The sequence below is a fragment of the Scyliorhinus torazame genome, chromosome 2 (assembly GCF_047496885.1).
Source record: "Scyliorhinus torazame isolate Kashiwa2021f chromosome 2, sScyTor2.1, whole genome shotgun sequence".
NCBI lineage: Eukaryota > Metazoa > Chordata > Chondrichthyes > Carcharhiniformes > Scyliorhinidae > Scyliorhinus > Scyliorhinus torazame.
In genome coordinates this window covers 328627554-328645729 of record NC_092708.1, presented here as the reverse complement: position 1 = coordinate 328645729, position 18176 = coordinate 328627554, and the positions used below count along the sequence as shown (strand labels likewise).

The 18176-nt window shown below is 49.1% G+C and overlaps 1 protein-coding gene and 1 long non-coding RNA gene across 2 annotated transcripts in view; one reads left to right on the top strand and one right to left on the bottom strand.

The window, feature by feature from the left end:
* Positions 1 to 4196: 4196 nt before the first annotated feature.
* The window catches only part of pygl (phosphorylase, glycogen, liver), a 291143-nt gene continuing 277163 nt past the window's right edge, over positions 4197 to 18176 (bottom strand). Inside the window, exons 19-20 of the mRNA XM_072489775.1 lie at positions 12774 to 12840; positions 4197 to 5511 (exon numbers count right to left, since the gene is read on the bottom strand). Coding sequence (XP_072345876.1) covers positions 5335 to 5511; positions 12774 to 12840 — 244 coding nt within the window. The 3' untranslated portion in view covers positions 4197 to 5334. The remainder of the gene's footprint in view (positions 5512 to 12773; positions 12841 to 18176) is intronic.
* Positions 6765 to 13712, top strand: LOC140401257 (uncharacterized). The gene is made up of 3 exons (XR_011938096.1): positions 6765 to 6926; positions 11890 to 12075; positions 12957 to 13712. It is a non-coding gene; the product is annotated as an uncharacterized lncRNA (long non-coding RNA).

The window sequence follows — 18176 nt, the reverse complement described above, 5'->3', positions numbered from 1 at the left end:
CCATCTCAGGACACACTCTCTGTCCATAAAGCGGTGAAACCTCACCACTACAGCCCTTGGCGGCTCGTTGGCCTTGGGTCTCCTTGCTAGCCCCATCTAGCTCCAGAGGCCTCGGGAGGGCTCCCGCGCCCATCAGTGAATTGAGCATCGTGCTCACATATGCCCCGACATCGGGCCCCTCCACTCCCTCAGGGAGACCCAGAATCCGAAGATTCTTCCTCCTCGACCTATTCTCCAGGTCCTCAAATCTTTCCGCCCACCTCTTATGCAGCGCCTCGTGCGCCTCCACCTTCACTGCCAGGCCCAAGATCTCGTCCTTGTTCTCGGAGGCTTTTTGCCGCACCTCTCGAATCGCCGCCCCTTGGGCCTTCTGGGTCTCCACTAGCTTCTCAATCGCCGCCTTCATTGGCGCCAGCATTTCGGTCTTCAGCTCCTCAAAGCAGCGTCCAAGAAACCCCTGTTGCTCCTGTGACCACTGCGCCTATGCTGCTTGGTCTCCACCCGCCTCCATCTTGTTTTTCCTCCCTCTCACTTTTTGCTGCTCCAAGATCACTTTTCTCACCGCTCCACTCCTGGTCCAATCTATATACTGCCGGGGGGGACTTGCTGTCACCTTCCCACACTGGAAGCCGTCGAACAATTGCCGTTGGGACTCCTCTAGAGAGCCCAAAAGTCCGTTCTCGGCGGGAGCTGCCGAACGTGCGACCTACCTAGGCATAGCCGTAACCGGAAGTCTACAAGAGACACACCTAAAGGTTACAGACCAGACGAGATTGAGGAAGGGGTGGGTTAGCCAAGTGTTCCACTCAGGACTGGAAAAGGCAAGCAGAATGTTGGCGCCCCAGATCAGGAAAAGAGAGGCGGCCAGGGAGATTGGTAAAGAGTAGAGACGGTAATACTGTCCTGAACCCAGCAGGGGTGAATGAGGTGTTTCAGGACTTTTATCGTAAATTATATGAGTCGGAACCCCCAGCTGGGGTGGAGGGGATGAGGCAATTTCTGGATCAGTTGAGGTTCCCGAGGGTGGAGGAGGACCTGGTGGAGGGGCTGGGAGCCCCAATTGAGATTGAGGAAATAATCAAGGGGCTGGAGGGCATACAGTCGGGCAAGGCCCCGGGGCCTGACGGCTACCCGGTGGAATTCTAGAAGAAGTTTTCAGAGATATTGAGCCCACTGCTGGTGAGGACATTTAACGAAGCAAGAGAGAAGGGAATCCTCCCACCAACAATGTTGCAGACCTCGATTTCATTGATCCTGAAATGAGAGAAGGATCCGGAGCAATGCAGGTCATACAGGCTGATTTCTCTACTGAATGTGGATGCCAAACTGCTGGCTAAGATATTGGCCACAAGGATAGAGGACTGTGTCCCGGGGGTGATAGGGGAAGATCAGACGGGATTTGTTAAGGGCAGGCAACTCAAGGCCAATGTTCGAAGGCTTCTAAATGTTAATATGATACCCTCAAAAGAAGAGGTGGTGGTAGCGATGGATGCAGAGAAGTCTTTTGATCGGGTGGAGTGGAATTACCTGTGGGAGGCGCTGGGAAGGTTTGGATTTGGTGAGGGCTTTATTGACTGGGTGCAGTTACTCTATCAGGCACCAGTAGCGAGTGTGCGTACGAACCAGCTGAGGTTGGGGTATTTTGAACTACACCGAGGGACGAGGCAAGGATGCCACCTCTCCCCGTTACTGTTTGCTTTGGCCATAAAGCCATTGGCCATGGCGTTAAGAACCTCTAGGAACTGGACAGAGCTGGTTCGGGGGGGGGGAGATTGGGGAGGGGGTGGAGTACCGGGTCTTGCACTACGCAGGTGACCTGCTCTTGTACGTTTCAGACCCTTTGGAGGGGATGGGGTAAGTAATGCAAATCTTGGGGAATTTGGCAATTTTCCGGGGTATAAACTGAACATGGGGAAAAGTGAGATGTTTGCGATCCAGGCAAGAGGGCAGGAGAAGAGACTGGGAGAGCTGCCGCTTAGAATGGTAGGGAAGAGCTTTCGATATCTGGGAATCCAGGTGGCCCGTAAATGGGAGGTACTACACAAGTTAAACCTATCCGGGTTGGTAGAACAAATGGAAGGGGACTTTAAGAGATGGGACATGCTCCCGCGATCACTGGCGGGGAGGGTACAGACCGTGAAAATGACGGTACGCCCCAGATTTCTGTTTGCCTTCAAGTGCCTCCCCATCTTCATCCCTAAAGCCTTTATCAAGCGGATGAATACGATTTTTTTGGGCTTTGTATGGGCGAGTAAAACCCCGTGAGTGAAGAAAGTGTTGCTGGAGCGCAGTCTGGGGGAGGGTGGGTTGACGCTGCCGAATGTCTGCAATTACTACTGGGCGGCTAATATAGCCATGATCAGGAAGTGGGTAGTGGGGGAGGGGTCAGCATGGGAGCTGATGGAGGCGGCGTCATGTAAAGAAACCAGTCTGGGAGCATTGGTAACGGCACCTCTCGCCGGCCCAATACTCCACAATTCCGGTGGTAGTGGCGGCTCTGAGAATCTGGGGGCAGTGGAGGAGATACAAGAGAGTGGAGGGAGCATCGATTTGGACCCCGATTTACAACGACCACAGGTTTGTACCGGGTAGGCTAGTTGACGGGTTCCGGAGTTGGCAAAGGCAGGAATTAGAAGGATGGGGGATCTATTTATAGATGGGAGCTTTCCCAGCTTGAAAGCTTGGAGGATAAATTTAAATTGCCAGCAGGGAATGGTTTTAGGTATTTGCAGGTGCGCGACTTCCTGAGAAAACAGGTGCTGGCCTTTCCGCTGCTGCAGCCACGGGGGATACAGGATAGCGTAGTTTCCAGTACCTAGGTGGGAGGGGGGAAAGTTTCGGATATTTACCAGGAGCTTTCGGAAACAGAGGAAACTCCGGTGAAGAAGCTTAAGGGCAAGTGAGAGGCCGAGCTAGGAGGAGAGATAGAGGCGGGTCTATGGGCGGATGCCCTAAGCAGGGTTAATACATCCTCATCATGTGCCAGGCTTAGCCTGATACAATTTAAGGTAGTCCACCGGGCACACATGACAGTGGCTAGGATGAGCAAGTTTTTCGGGCTAGAGGATAGGTGTGCGAGGTGCACGGGAAGCCCAGCAAATCATGTCTACGTGTTTTGGGCATGCCCGAAGCTTAGAGGGTTTTGGCAGGGTTTTGCTAAGGTAATGTCCACAGTGCTAAAAACATGGGTGGTGCCGAGTCCAGAGGTAGCGATCTTTGGAGTGTCGGAAGATCCAGGAGTTCAGGGGGCGAAAGAGGCCGACGTCGTGGCCTTTGCCTCCCTGGTAGCCTGGAGACGGATCTTATTAATGTGAAGGGACTCGAAGCCCCCGAGTGTAGAGACCTGGGTTAGTGACATGGCTGGGTTTCTCAGTCTTCGAGAAAATAAAATTTGCCTTGGGGTCAATGTTAGGGTTCTCCCGGAGGTGGCAGCCGTTCGGCGACTTTCCCGGGGAAAATTAAAAATGTCAGCAGATGCAGTATTCCGAGGGGGAGGGGGGGGGGGGGGGGGGGAGGAGTGGATTGTTGTTGTATGGTTGAGGTGTGTGAAGATTGGGCTGGGGGGGGGGGATGTTTATTTTACCATGTTGATGTCATCGTCTTCGTTACTGTTATCCGAAAATTTCAAATACCTTAATAAAATATTATTTTAAAAAAGAGAATATGAACAATTATCCCAATATGTCCTGTCAACAAAAAGGACAAATGCAATTCAGCCAATTACCATCCCTTCAATTTACTCTCAATCATGATCCAAGTGATGATGTCAATGACAGAGTTAACAAGCTGCTCTTACTCACCAATAAGCTGCTCAACAATGTTCAGTTGGTTTCCATCAATCTCTCAACTTCAGATCTCACCAAAGCTTTAGTCCAAATGTGAACAGAAGAGCTGACTTCCAGGTGAAAGTGATTACCCTTGATTGAGTGTGGCACCAAAGAACCTTAGTAGAATTAAGGGAAATGGAAATTGAGGGGTGTTTTCCACTGGTAGCATAAAGAAAAATGGTTGAGGTCATTGGAGTCTTAATTCAGCTCCAAGATACTGTCCATTTTATCTGTTTGTTTTGGGTGCAAACTGAAAATTTCTCCTGACTATTTCATACGAATTGCCACATGTGTGCTCTGTCTTTTTGGATAGTGTACTGAAAATAACTCCAGTGAGATGAGACCAGCTGAGGACTTATGTAGATTTATTTTACATGAAATACATGAATAAATAGAATATAGTTTTCAATGAGATTCAATCAATGCACTGCCACTTTCTGGATCATAAAATAATAAAATGTACAACTCTTTCATTATTATAAGCCAAACTCACTTAGAAGTTAGCTGTTCCTCTATTAGAGCTATATGTATTCCTATGTTAACCTGTGATTGCCATCTGACTCTACTTTCAATTCTGGATGCTGAAGATTGACTGGTTACTGCTGATGCTAATACACATTTGTGTAGGAAAAAAATTAACTAGCATTGTAGCCCAGACTCAAAAGGGCATAAGATGCAAAAGCTGAGATTTAGGTAGAGGGGTGGTGCCAAGGTGAGTACAATTTGTGGGTCAGGGTGGAGTAAACAGCCTTGATTTGTCTGCTCAAGTCCAGGGATTGGGACTTGAACCTTGTGACTCAGAGGTGAGACTGCTACGACCTGAGCCACAACGGACAGAAAAAAGCATGCAGCTGGCTTTAGGAACTGGGTTAGGAGTCACTAATGAGAATGAGCAGGATTACTATTCTTAAATTCTGACTCATTCATTATGATGCTGGACAGACAGTCAGATAATATAGTAAACCTGGCTTTGCCAACTTATTTGTTACACCTGAATGGGCATGTTGTGAGGATGATAACCTCAACTGTTTAGCTCCCAGATTCCATTTATATGTGGTGATTGAACAAATAAATAAATAAATCTTTTACGTGTCCTTGAATCTAAGCTTGGAAAAATCACCTGAAACTGGTAATAATTGTGCTAGTAGTTAACCATCTATTTGTGATGAAATTATGGCATTACCGTGGCAAGTTAAAAAAAAATGTATATAGGTAAAAATGTGGTTGGACATCAGAGTCAACTCTTTTGAAAATTAAATTGCATTTAGTAAAAATATAGAAAATTCTTTTATGAGAAGCATGGGCAAAAAATCTGCTCTACAGTTTTTTGTAGAAATTAAGCCCTGTAAATGTCAAATATTTCTTAACTGTAAATTACAAACAATATAAGGCATTGTAAAATGTTAAACTCTAAACTTCAGATGCTTTATTTGGTTGAAGTTGCAAAAGGCCAGCCAAAATGCTGCATATTTTATCTCTATGCCCATAATTGTATAAAGTAATGTATTCAAGATTTCACGGTGGAGTTCTCGGATTCCTTTGAATCGTTAGGAGCCGGAATCTTGTAGACTTTGGGTTCAACACCCCAGATATCACGGGCATACTCAGTAATAGCTCGATCACTGGAGAACTTCCCAGAAGAGGCAATATTTTTAATTACTACTTTGGTCCATTCTCTTGGGTTCTGTAAAAATGTACAGGTAGACAAAACATAAAGGTCATGTTTTTTTCTATCTGATGTATTATTCAATTGTTTACAAAGTTTCACCATTCATACACCTTAACATAGAGCAACCTGATGCATGAAAACATCAGTCCTTCAGATAATTTAATACAGCTCAGTTCTCAAGTCCTGCAGACAGGAAAGAGGACAGACTATTTTTATACCTTCATTAAGCTGTCCTGCCCATAATGGATCTACCTGTCAAATGTACAGACCCCGTATTGCAAGGGTATTGAGGAAGAAAGAGGGCGTCCTGGCCTTTTCATCTCAACTTCCTCCTTGTGTTTAAATATTGTGGAGACCCATAATAGGGGCAACCACAGCTGCAGCCTGTCTATCCTACCAAACACTTCCAGGACAGAGCCCTGCTCTTGGTTCTACATTGAAGGTCACTTGAACTCTCTTTGACTGTGAGCAACCTCTAGCTTCACAGCAGAAGGCTATCGCAAATGAGGAATTAGCCTTGTTAGTTATGAGAGCACTTCACAGCCGCAGGTTGTGTTTTCTGCTTGCTCCTGCTGTTGCTGTTTTCTTCCTTTTTTGTAGCCGGAAAGAAGGGCAACTTTACTATGATACCTGGGTCCTGAAACACTAGGCTCAGGGGAACGTATGAGTCCAGACGGCAATCCAGGTTGAAGTAAGAAGATGCTACAGGAGCTTGTGTGTGACATTTATCCGCATGGGCCAGATGATGAAGCTGTTGAAGAAATGCTTTTAGATTGTTGATGCTTTTGTTGCTGGTGTGGTGAGTGCTGCATGTAACTGGCACGTCACTGCAGGTTAAATAAACTGGAAGTTAAGGATGTTCAACTGCACCTTGAGCGCCAGTGGAAAATGTGGACCCCAGGATTTGGTTCCGGTGAGACTGGGCCGTCTGGGAGGGCTGCACAGTTGAGGCTCCTGGACAAAGAATGGCACTGATAGATGGAACAAGTAGCACATTGACGGACAGATGAAAGTTCTGGACATGATAATACATTCTCAGGCTTATCCTCCTTTTCTGTTGAGGAACATGTGAGGAGTGATACCGTGTGGGTTTTTTTTCGTGAAAGTGAGCTGATATAGTTTTGTATTGGTACCAATACGGAACAATGTTTCCTTGTTATTTAATGGTTAGTGTGATATCCGGAATGTTACGTAGTTGATTTCAAAATCTTTGTTACCGTTGACCGTTTAATAAACAAAATATTCTTGATTCTCAAGTGCCTCCTCGTACCATGTCTCAGAGGATGATTAGTGCAGAGGACGTCAAGCAAACTTTGATGTCTGAACAGTGTGCCTGCACTCTAAAAGCGTCGGCACCATAGAGGCAGCTGCCAACAATCAAATGCTAAAGAGCAGGGCTTCAGCGCAATGGATAATCTTGCGACCAAAGGGTAACTGTGTGGATCAAGGGAGGGCGCCTGAGGACGACCTCCCTTTTTTTTAATAAAATATTTTATTGAAAATTTTTGGCCAACCATCACAGTACATTGTGTATCCTTTACACAGTAATATAACAATATAAATAACAATGGCATAAATAACATAAACAAGAAATAAATAATATATAAACAAAAACAAAACTAAATGGCAACTGCCTTGTCCCAGATAAATATTCTCCAAAAATATGTTTTAACAGTCCAATATACAATTATCTATAACAACAACCTATACATATTATACTTATATATTAACATCCCTGAGAATCCCTCTGGTTCCTCCCCCCCACCCCCCCCCCCGGGCTGCTGCTGCTGTCTTCTTCTTTTCCATTCCCTCTATCCTTCTGTGAGGTATTCGACGAACAGTTGCCACCGCCTGGTGAACCCTTGAGCCGATCCCCTTAGGACGAACTTAATCCGTTCCAGCTTCATAAACCCTGCCATGTCATTTATCCAGGTCTCCACACCCAGGGGCTTGGCTTCCTTCCACATCAACAGTATCCTGCGCCGGGCTACTAGGGACGCAAAGGCCAAAACATCAGCCTCTCTCGCCTCCTGCACTCCCGGCTCTTCTGCAACCCCAAATATAGCCAACCCCCAGCTTGGTTCGACCTGGACCCCCACTACCTTCGAAAGCACCTTTGTCACCCCCACCCAAAACCCCTGTAGTGCAGGACATGACCAGAACATGTGGGTGTGATTCGCTGGGCTTCTCGAGCATCTCGCACACCTATCCTCTACTCCAAAAAATTTGCTAAGCCGTGTTCCAGTCATATGCGCCCTGTGTAACACCTTAAATTGTATCAGGCTTAGCCTGGCACACGAGGACGATGAGTTTACCCTACTTAGGGCATCAGCCCACAGCCCCTCCTCAATCTCCTCCCCCAGCTCTTCTTCCCATTTCCCTTTCAGCTCGTCTACCATAATCTCCCCCTCGTCTCTCATCTCCCTATATATGTCTGACACCTTACCGTCCCCCACCCATGTCTTTGAGATCACTCTGTCCTGCACCTCCTGCGTCGGGAGCTGCGGGAATTCCCTCACCTGTTGCCTCGTAAAAGCCCTCAGTTGCATATACCGGAATGCATTCCCTTGGGGCAACCCATATTTTTCGGTCAGCGCTCCCAGACTTGCAAACCGTCCCATCTACAAACAGATCTCTCAATTGTGTTACTCCTGCTCTTTGCCATGTTCCAAATCCCCCATCCATTCTCCCCGGAGCAAACCTATGATTATTTCTTATCGGGGACCACACCGAGGCTCCCGTCTTTCCCCTATGCCGTCTCCATTGCCCCCAAATTTTCAGAGTAGCCACCACCACCGGGCTTGTGGTGTATTTCTTCGGTGAGAACGGCAACGGTGCCGTCACCATGGCTTGTAGGCAAGTCCCCCTACAGGACGCCTTCTCCAATATCTTCCTCCTCTTCTCCCATCCACTTACATACCATTGAGATGTTGGCGGCCCAGTAGTACTCACTCAGGCTCGGTAGCGCCAGCCCCCCCCTATCCCTACTACGCTGCAAAAATCCCTTCCTCACTCGCGGGGTCTTCCCGGCCCACACAAAACTCATGATACTCTTCTCAATCCTTTTGAAAAAAGCCTTCGTGATCACCACCAGGAGGCACTGAAACACAAAGAGGAATCTCGGGAGGACCACCATTTTAACCGCTTGTACCCTCCCTGCCAGTGACAGGGATACCATGTCCCATCTCTTGAAGTCCTCCTCCATCTGTTCCACCAACCGCGTTAAATTTAACCTATGCAATGTACCCCAATTCTTGGCTATCTGGATCCCCAAGTAGCGAAAGTCCCTTGTTACCTTCCTCAGCGGTAAGTCCTCTATTTCTCTGCTCTGCTCCCCTGGATGCACATCATTCTCTCCTTCCCATCCGGGGGCCGAGCTTCGTATAATCTTTTATAGAATGCCTTGAACACTCCATTCACTCTCTCCGTTCCCCCTCTCCTTCCTCATCCCTCACTCCCCCTATTTCCCTCGCTGCTCCCCTTTTCCTCAATTGATGGGCCAGCAACCTGCTCGCCTTCTCCCCATACTCATACTGTACACCCTGTGCCTTCCTCCACTGTGCTTCTGCAGTACCCGTTGTCAGCAAGTCAAATTCTACGTGTAACCTTTGCCTTTCCCTGTACAGTCCCTCCTCCGGTGCCTCCGCATATTGCCTGTCCACCCTCAGAAGTTCTTGCAGCAACCGCTCCCGTTCCTTACTCTCCTGCTTTCCTTTATGTGCCCTTATTGATATCAGCTCCCCTCTAGCCACTGCCTTCAGCGCCTCCCAGACCACTCCCACCTGGACCTCCCCGTTATCATTGAGTTCCAAGTATTTTTCAATGCACCCCCTCACCCTTAGACACACCCCTTCATCTGCCATTAGTCCCATGTCCATTCTCCAGGGTGGACGCCCTTCTGTTTCCTCCCCTATCTCCAAGTCTACCCAACGTGGAGCGTGATCCGAAATGGCTATAGCCGTATACTCCGTCCCCCTCGCCTTCGGGATCAACGCCCTTCCCAAAACAAAAAAGTCTATTCGCGAATAAACTTTGTGGACATAGGAGAAAAACGAAAACTCCTTACTCCTAGGTCTGCTAAATCTCCACGGGTCTACTCCTCCCATCTGCTCCATAAAATCTTTAAGCACCTTGGCTGCAGCCGGCCTCCTTCCAGTCCTGGATCTCGACCTGTCCAGCCCTGGCTCCAGCACCGTATTAAAATCTCCCCCCATTACCAGCTTTCCCACCTCTAGGTCCGGGATGCGTCCTAGCATGCGCCTCATAAAATTGGCATCATCCCAGTTCGGGGCATATACGTTTACCAAGACCACCGCCTCCCCCTGTAATTTGCCACTCACCATCACGTCTCTGCCCCCGCTATCCGCCACTATGGTCTTTGCCTCAAACATAACCCGCTTCCCCACTAGTATAGCCACCCCCCTGTTTTTCGCATCTAGCCCCGAATGAAACACCTGCCCCACCCATCCTTTGCGTAGTCTAACCTGGTCTATTAGTTTCAAGTGCGTCTCTTGTAACATAACCACGTCTGCCTTAAGTTTCTTAAGGTGTGCGAGTACTCGTGCCCTCTTTATCGGCCCGTTCAGCCCTCTCACATTCCACGTGATCAACCGGGTTGGGGGGCTTTTTACCCCCCCCCCCCCCATGTCGATTAGCCATCCCCTTTTTCCAGCTCCTCACCCGTTTCCCACGCAGCTGTGTCCCCCCCAGGCGGTGCCCACCCCACCCCATTCCGGCTCCCCCCTCTCCCCAGCAGCAGCAACCCAGTAACTCCCCCCTCCCACCCCCCCCCGCTAGATCCCCCACTAGCGTAGTTACACCCCCCATGTTGCTCCCAGAAGTCAGCAAACTCTGGCCGACCTCGGCTTCCCCCCGTGACCTCGGCTCGCACCGTGCGACGCCCCCTCCTTCCTGCTTCCCTATTCCTGCCATGATTATCATAGCGCGGGAACAAAGCCCGCGCTTCCCTTTTGGCCCCGCCCCCCATGGCCAACGCCCCATCTCCTCCACCTCCCTTCCTCCCTCCACCACCACCTGTGGAAGAGAGAAAAGTTACCGCATCGCAGGATTAATAACATAAAACTCATCTTCCCCTCCCTTTTTCCACCCTCTTCGCCCCCATACTCGCCCCACCACTTTGTTTCAAACGTTCTTTTTTAATAACCCGCTTATTCCAGCTTTTCTTCCACAATAAAAGTCCACGCCTCATCCGCCGTCTCAAAGTAGTGGTGCCTCCCTTGATATGTGACCCACAGTCTTGCCAGTTGCAGCATTCCAAATTTTATCTTCTTTTTGTGAAGCACCGCCTTGGCCCGATTAAAGCTCGCCCTCCTTCTCGCCACCTCCGCACTCCAGTCTTGATATACGCGGATCACCGCGTTCTCCCACCTACTGCTCCGAGTTTTCTTTGCCCATCTAAGGACCATCTCTTTGTCCTTAAAACGGAGGAATCTCACCACTATGGCTCTAGGAATTTCTCCTGCTCTCGGTCCTCGCGCCATCACTCGGTATGCTCCCTCCACCTCCAGCGGACCCGCCGGGGCCTCCGCTCCCATTAACGAGTGCAGCATCGTGCTCACATATGCCCCGACGTCTGCTCCTTCTGCACCTTCAGGAAGACCAAGAATCCTTAAATTATTCCTCCTCGCGTTATTCTCCAGCACCTCCAGTCTTTCCACACATCGTTTATGGTGTGCCTCGTGCATCTCCGTCTTCACCACCAGGCCCTGTATATCGTCCTCGTTCTCGGCAGCCTTTGCCTTCACGACCCGAAGCTCCCGCTCCTGGGTCTTTTGCTCATCCTTTAGCCCTTCGATCGTCTGTAATATCGGGGCCAACAGCTCCTTCTTCATTTCCTTTTTAAGTTCTTCCACGCAACATTTCAAAAACTCTTGTTGTTCAGGGCCCCATGTTAAACTGCCACCTTCCGTCGCCATCTTGGTTCTTGCTTGCCTTCCTTGCCGCTGCTCCAAAGGATCCACTGCAATCTGGCCACTTCCCTCTCCTTTTTCCATCCGTTTCCAGGGGGGATTCCCTTCTGGTTTACCGCACAGTGCTTCTAGCCGTTAAAATTGCAGTTGGGGCTCTTATTAAGAGCCCAAAAGTCCGTTCCACCGGGAGCTGCCGAAACGTGCGACTTAGCTGGTCATCGCCGCACCCGGAAGTCCGAGGACGACCTCCCTAATGTTCCTGGCAGAGGTTTGGGGTCGAGGGACTCCTGATGTGGCCGGGAGTGAGTGTACAGAACAAGGTTTGCCAGCACAACGGCTCGCTGGATGGCACTCTGAGAGAAGGCGGGACACCTAAGGGTGGGGGAGGCTGAGGGGAATTGAGGGTCCCGGGATGGAAGCCTTAACTGATTGTTCGTCTCTCTCCTTCTCCAATTCCTTCCAGATCAAAAAATGTTTACTGGTGTCGATCCCAGAAACTGCCCTCACGTTCCTGGTGGCAGCCAAGGGAGGCAGACGCCGGAGATGGCAGCAGTGACGATGCAGGCTGGAGGCTGCATACAGCCTCTATACATGTGCAGGGGGCAATGTTTCTGTTAAATTGTGAGCTGCACTTGCGGTTCTCACAAGGGTAAGGCTACATTTGTGGTGTATTTGGTTTATATTAATGAGTACAAACTCTAGACACTGTGGGCAGGATTTACCAGCTGTTCAAGCTGGCGGGAATTCTGGTCCCACGCCGGCGTACAGGTTTCGCGGTGAGGAGGGGTGCTGTCACGAGGAAATCTCATTGACAGAGTCAGTAGATCATGCTGGCGGGCTGCCTCCTGCCCCGAGTCACCTTTAATGCTCCCAGATCCCAGGAGCCACTGAAGGGTGTGGGTCCTGGATGCCCAATTTTTTATCCCTCCCAAAATGGTGGGTCCGACATTTCCATTTTGTAGTAACTGTACACTTCCTGTTGCCATATTGGAAGCATAAGAACCTGTTCATACAAATATACTTCCATCAAATTTCTAGATACATGTTTCATCCTTCACACTATCTATTCCAATTTTTACATGCCTTCCACTTGCAACCTGACTATTTTCTCTGTATTTTACTCTCTATCCAAGTTTTTAAAAAAAACAACTGATCAAAGCATGCAATATATTTATAGTTTTAAATGCCATACCATAGTGCATTGTGCAACTTACTGTGAGCATTGCTGAAGATTATTTTATATATAAAGATTGATATTAAGGATAGTACTGGAATATTTAGTTGCTTATCCATTTTAAATGTAAAGGCTTAGATTAAACAATAATGCTGCGAGTACAATATTCTGACCTGGTATAACTGGTTGACTTTCTCTTGAGTATTAACATAAGATTCAAAATCAGCAAATACTTTGAACCTGGACATGAATAATAATTTGAAACACCATTAAAATATAGGAACAAAAGGTTGTTACAAATTAGAGTTCAACTTTACATACTTGAATTTGATTAGCATTTCTAACACATTTATTAGGAAATCTAGATGTCAAGGAATACCCTTTCCACACCATTTCTGGTGAGGTCGCAATAAGGGCTGTAGCCACGCAAGATGGCTGATTCCCGATTAGAATGGTCAAAACCCCGATTTAAAATGGCGAACGAAAGAGGCTGATGGGAAAATCAGCCAACAGGACTCAAACGGACAGCTGCAGGTAAAACAGTGTATTCACCTCTGGGGAAGTCAGCCCAGACCAATACCTGCAGCCATCAACATCACAACAACCCAGCCATCTGCATAGTAAGCAGCCATCCCAGGGAACAATTGCTACAAATTAGCAATTGAAAGCCGACCCAGACCTTTCAGCGCCAGCAGGGGCTGACACAAAGGAAGGTAAACGACCACCCCCCGATCAAGGAATCGCCCCATTATTGGAGCATATCAAACCAAGTGATTCCAAGTCCAATCACTTGGAACCAGGTACGAGGTCCGCCCCGAGAGGCGGGAAGCCCCTGGGGACTATAAGAATAGGGGCCAAGTTCAACTCGATCCTTCTTCTCCTGCTCGCAACCTTCGGGACCCTTCGACAAAGAAAATCATAAGTGTTACTCCAGCGATCGCTACCAGATAGGTGCTCCTGACTATCGACTTGTACCAGCCTTTGAATCCCGCAGGCTCAGAACCAATTTGAAAGACCATTCGTTTCCCTGACCTGGTGGGCCATTTCCGAAGTTAAGTATTGGCCTTTAGTGGTAGGTAGTAGTCTAGATGTAGGATTATTGTACAAGTATTAATTGCTGTATATAATAAATGAGCGTTAATTTAACTCTTACTAAGCGGTGTGTTGCATTATTAATCATTACTTGGACTTGAACCACGTGGCGGTATCAGAAAGATACCTGGCGACTCATGAGCAAAGGTGACAGAATAAGAATAAAGTAAACTAAGGCTAAAACGAGCAACATTTTGGCGACATCCTGACGGGACCCGATCTAGAAGTGGAAAACCACTCTGGGAGAACACAAGAAATTTTGAATTAGAATCCAAACAAACAAAAAAAACCACAAGTGTTGAAGCAGTTCTGATTAATAGTCATATTTTGGGACTTCCGGGTGCGGTGATGCACTGCTAAGCCGCACGTTTCAGCACCTCCCGTTCCAACGGACTTTTGGGCTCTTATCGGGAGCCCCAACGGAATTTTTTTTCGGCCTAACCCAGTGTGGGGTGACGAAGGAAGGAGTCCCCCCGGGTGTGTATGGAAAGGAGCGGCGGTAGTGGCCAGATTGCGAAGGATCCTTTGGAGCAGCGGCAGAGAAGAGAAGGGAGAAGCAAGATGGCGGCGGATGGAGCCCAGATGGTATGGGGCCCGGACCAGCAGGAGTTTCTCCGACGATGTGTGGAGGAGCTCAAGAAAGAGGTGCTGGTGCCGATGCTACTGGCAATCGAGGGACTGAAGGAAACACAAAAGGTCCAGGCGATGGAGCTCCGTGGAGTGAAGGCAAAGGCAACCGAGAATGAAGATGAGATACAAGGCCTGGTGGTAAAAACGGAGACACACGAGGCACTACACAAGAGGTGCATAGAAAGGCTGGAAGCCCTGGAGAACAGCTCGAGGAGGAAAAACCTACGGATTCTAGGTCTCCCCGAAGGAGCAGAGGGAGCTGACGCTGGGGCTTATGTGAGCACGATGCTCCGTACACTAATGGGAGCTGAGGCCCCAACGGGCCCCCTGGAAGTGGAGGGAGCGTACCGGGTCCTCGTGAGAAGACCAAAGGCAGGTGAAACACCAAGAGCAATAGTGGTGAAGTTCCATCGCTACAGGGACAGAGAGATGGTCCTGAGCAGGGCCAAGAAGGTACGGAGTAGCAAATGGGGGAATGCGGTGATACGGGTGTATCAGGACTGGAGTGCGGAGGTGGCGAGGAGGGCGAGCTTTAACCGGGCCAAGGCGGTGCTCCATAGGAAGAAAATTAAATTTGGGATGCTGCAGCCGGCGCGACTGTGGGTCACGCATCAGGGCAAGCACCACTACTTCGAGACGGCAGAGGAGGCATGGACATTTATCCAAGAGGAGAAACTGGACTAGATTTGAGAGTTTGATGTTTGGAGAGAAGCAGCGAGGTGGTGGTACAGAAATGTAAAGTGGGGAAAGGGGAGGGCTACTGTACAGCAATGTTGGACGGGGAATTTCTCTCCCCCCGATGGAGGGGACACGAAGAAATGTGGGCGCCGGTGGGAAAAGGGACAGGGAAGGGGAACGAGGGAACTGTGCCATAGGGGGCGGGGCCGAGAGGAAAGCGCGGGTATTTTCCCGCGCTATGGAAATTATAGCGGGAAAACGGGCACAGGAAGGAAGGGAGCCCCACACGCAGGGAGGTCAAAGAGTGAACGGGGGAAGCCGAGGTCAGCCAGAGTTAGCTGACTTCCGGAAGCAATATGGGGGGAGTAATCAAGCTAGAGGGGGATCTAGCGGGGTGGGGGGGGGGGGGGAACATCAACTGGGTTGCTGCTGCTGAGTGCAAGGGGGAGCTGGTAAGAGATGAGGTGGTCGGGGTGGGAAGGTGCTACCTGGGGGACAGACGGGTGCGCGGGACCTGGATGAGGAGATGGCCTAAAAAAGGGGATGGCTAGTCGACGAGGGGTGGGGGGGGTGAATGGCCCCCCAATCCGGCTGATCACGTGGAATGTGAGAGGCTTAATTGGGCCGATTAAGAGGGCACGGGTGTTTGCGCACTTAAAGAGACTGAAGGCGGACGTAGTTATGCTCCAGGAGACGCACCTGAAGTTGGCGGATCAGGTTAGACTAAGAAAAGGATGGGTGGGACAGGTATTCCACTCAGGGTTGGACGCGAAAAACAGAGGGGTGGCAATATTGGTGGGAAAACGTGTATCATTCGAGGCAAAGAATATAGTGGTGGACAGTGGGGGCAGATATGTGATGGCGAGTGGCAGACTGCAGGGCGAGGCGGTTGTGCTGGTGATTGTTTATGCCCCGAATTGGGATGACGCGGGATTCATGAAGCGAATGCTGGGACGTATCCCGGACCTGGAGGTGGGAAATTTGATAATGGGGGGGGGGGGACTTTAACACAGTGCTGGATCCAGGGCTAGACCGGTCCAGATCCAGGACCGGGAGAAGGCCGGCAGCGGCCAAGGTGCTTAAGGGATTTATGGAACAAATGGGGGGAGTGGATCCGTGGAGATTCGCCAGGCCAATGGCTAAAGAGTTCTCTTTCTTCTCCCATGTCCATAAGGTATACTCCCGGATAGACTTTTTCGTTTTGGGAAGGGCACTGATCCTGAAAATGGCAGGTACGGAGTACTCGGCCATAGCCGTTTCAGACCACGCCCCGCATTGGGTGGATCTGGAACTAGGAGAGGAAAGGGAGCAGCGCCCACTCTGGCAACTAGATATGGGACTACTGGCGGACGAGGGGGTCTGCGGAAGGGTGAGGGGGTGTATTGAGCGATACCTGGAGGTCAATGACGATGGGGAGGTTCATAGAACATAGAACATAGAACAATACAGCGCAGTACAGGCCCTTCGGCCCACGATGTTGCACCGAAACAAAAGCCATCTAACCTACACTATGCCATTATCATCCATATGTTTATCCAATAAACTTTTAAATGCCCTCAATGTTGGCGAGTTCACTACTGTAGCAGGTAGGGCATTCCACGGCCTCACTACTCTTTGCGTAAAGAACCTACCTCTGACCTCTGTCCTATATCTATTACCCCTCAGTTTAAAGTTATGTCCCCTCGTGCCAGCCATATCCATCCGCGGGAGAAGGCTCTCACTGTCCACCCTATCCAACCCCCTGATCATTTTGTATGCCTCTATTAAGTCTCCTCTTAACCTTCTTCTCTCCAACGAAAACAACCTCAAGTCCATCAGCCTTTCCTCATAAGATTTTCCCTCCATACCAGGCAACATCCTGGTAAATCTCCTCTGCACCCGCTCCAAAGCCTCCACGTCCTTCCTATAATGCGGTGACCAGAACTGTACGCAATACTCCAAATGCGGCCGTACCAGAGTTCTGTACAGCTGCAACATGACCTCCCGACTCCGGAACTCAATCCCTCTACCAATAAAGGCCAACACTCCATAGGCCTTCTTCACAACACTATCAACCTGGGTGGCAACTTTCAGGGATCTATGTACATGGACACCTAGATCCCTCTGCTCATCCAAACTTTCAAGAACTTTACCATTAGCCAAATATTCCGCATTCCTGTTATTCCTTCCAAAGTGAATCACCTCACACTTCTCTACATTAAACTCCATTTGCCACCTCTCAGCCCAGCTCTGCAGCTTATCTATATCCCTCTGTAACCTGCTACATCCTTCCACACTATCGACAACACCACCGACTTTAGTATCGTCTGCAAATTTACTCACCCACCCTTCTGCGCCTTCCTCTAGGTCATTGATTAAAAATGACAAACAGCAACGGCCCCAGAACAGATCCTTGTGGTACTCCACTTGTGACTGTACTCCATTCTGAACATTTCCCATCAACCACCACCCTCTGTCTTCTTTCAGCTAGCCAATTTCTGATCCACATCTCTAAATCACCCTCAATCCCCAGCCTCCGTATTTTTTGCAATAGCCTACCGTGGGGAACCTTATCAAACGCTTTGCTGAAATCCATATACACCACATCAACTGCTCTACCCTCGTCTACCTGTTCAGTCACCTTCTCAAAGAACTCAATAAGGTTTGTGAGGCATGACCTACCCTTCACAAAGCCATGCTGACTATCCCTGATCATATTATTCCTATCTAGATGATTATAAATCTTGTCTCTTATAATCCCCTCCAAGACTTTACCCACTACAGACGTGAGGCTCACCGGTCTATAGTTGCCGGGGTTGTCTCTGCTCCCCTTTTTGAACAAAGGGACCACATTTGCTGTCCTCCAGTCCTCTGGCACTATTCCTGTAGCCAATGATGACATAAAAATCAAAGCCAAAGGTCCAGCAATCTCTTCGCTGGCCTCCCAGAGAATCCTAGGATAAATCCCATCAGGTCCCGGGGACTTATCTATTTTCAGCCTGTCCAGAATTGCCAACACCTCTTCCCTACATACCTCAATGCCATCTATTCTATTAGCCTGGGGCTCAGCATTCTCCTCCACAACATTATCTTTTTCCTGAGTGAATACTGACGAAAAATATTCATTTAGTATCTCGCCTATCTCTTCAGACTCCACACACAATTTCCCATCTCTGTCCTTGACTGGTCCTACTCTT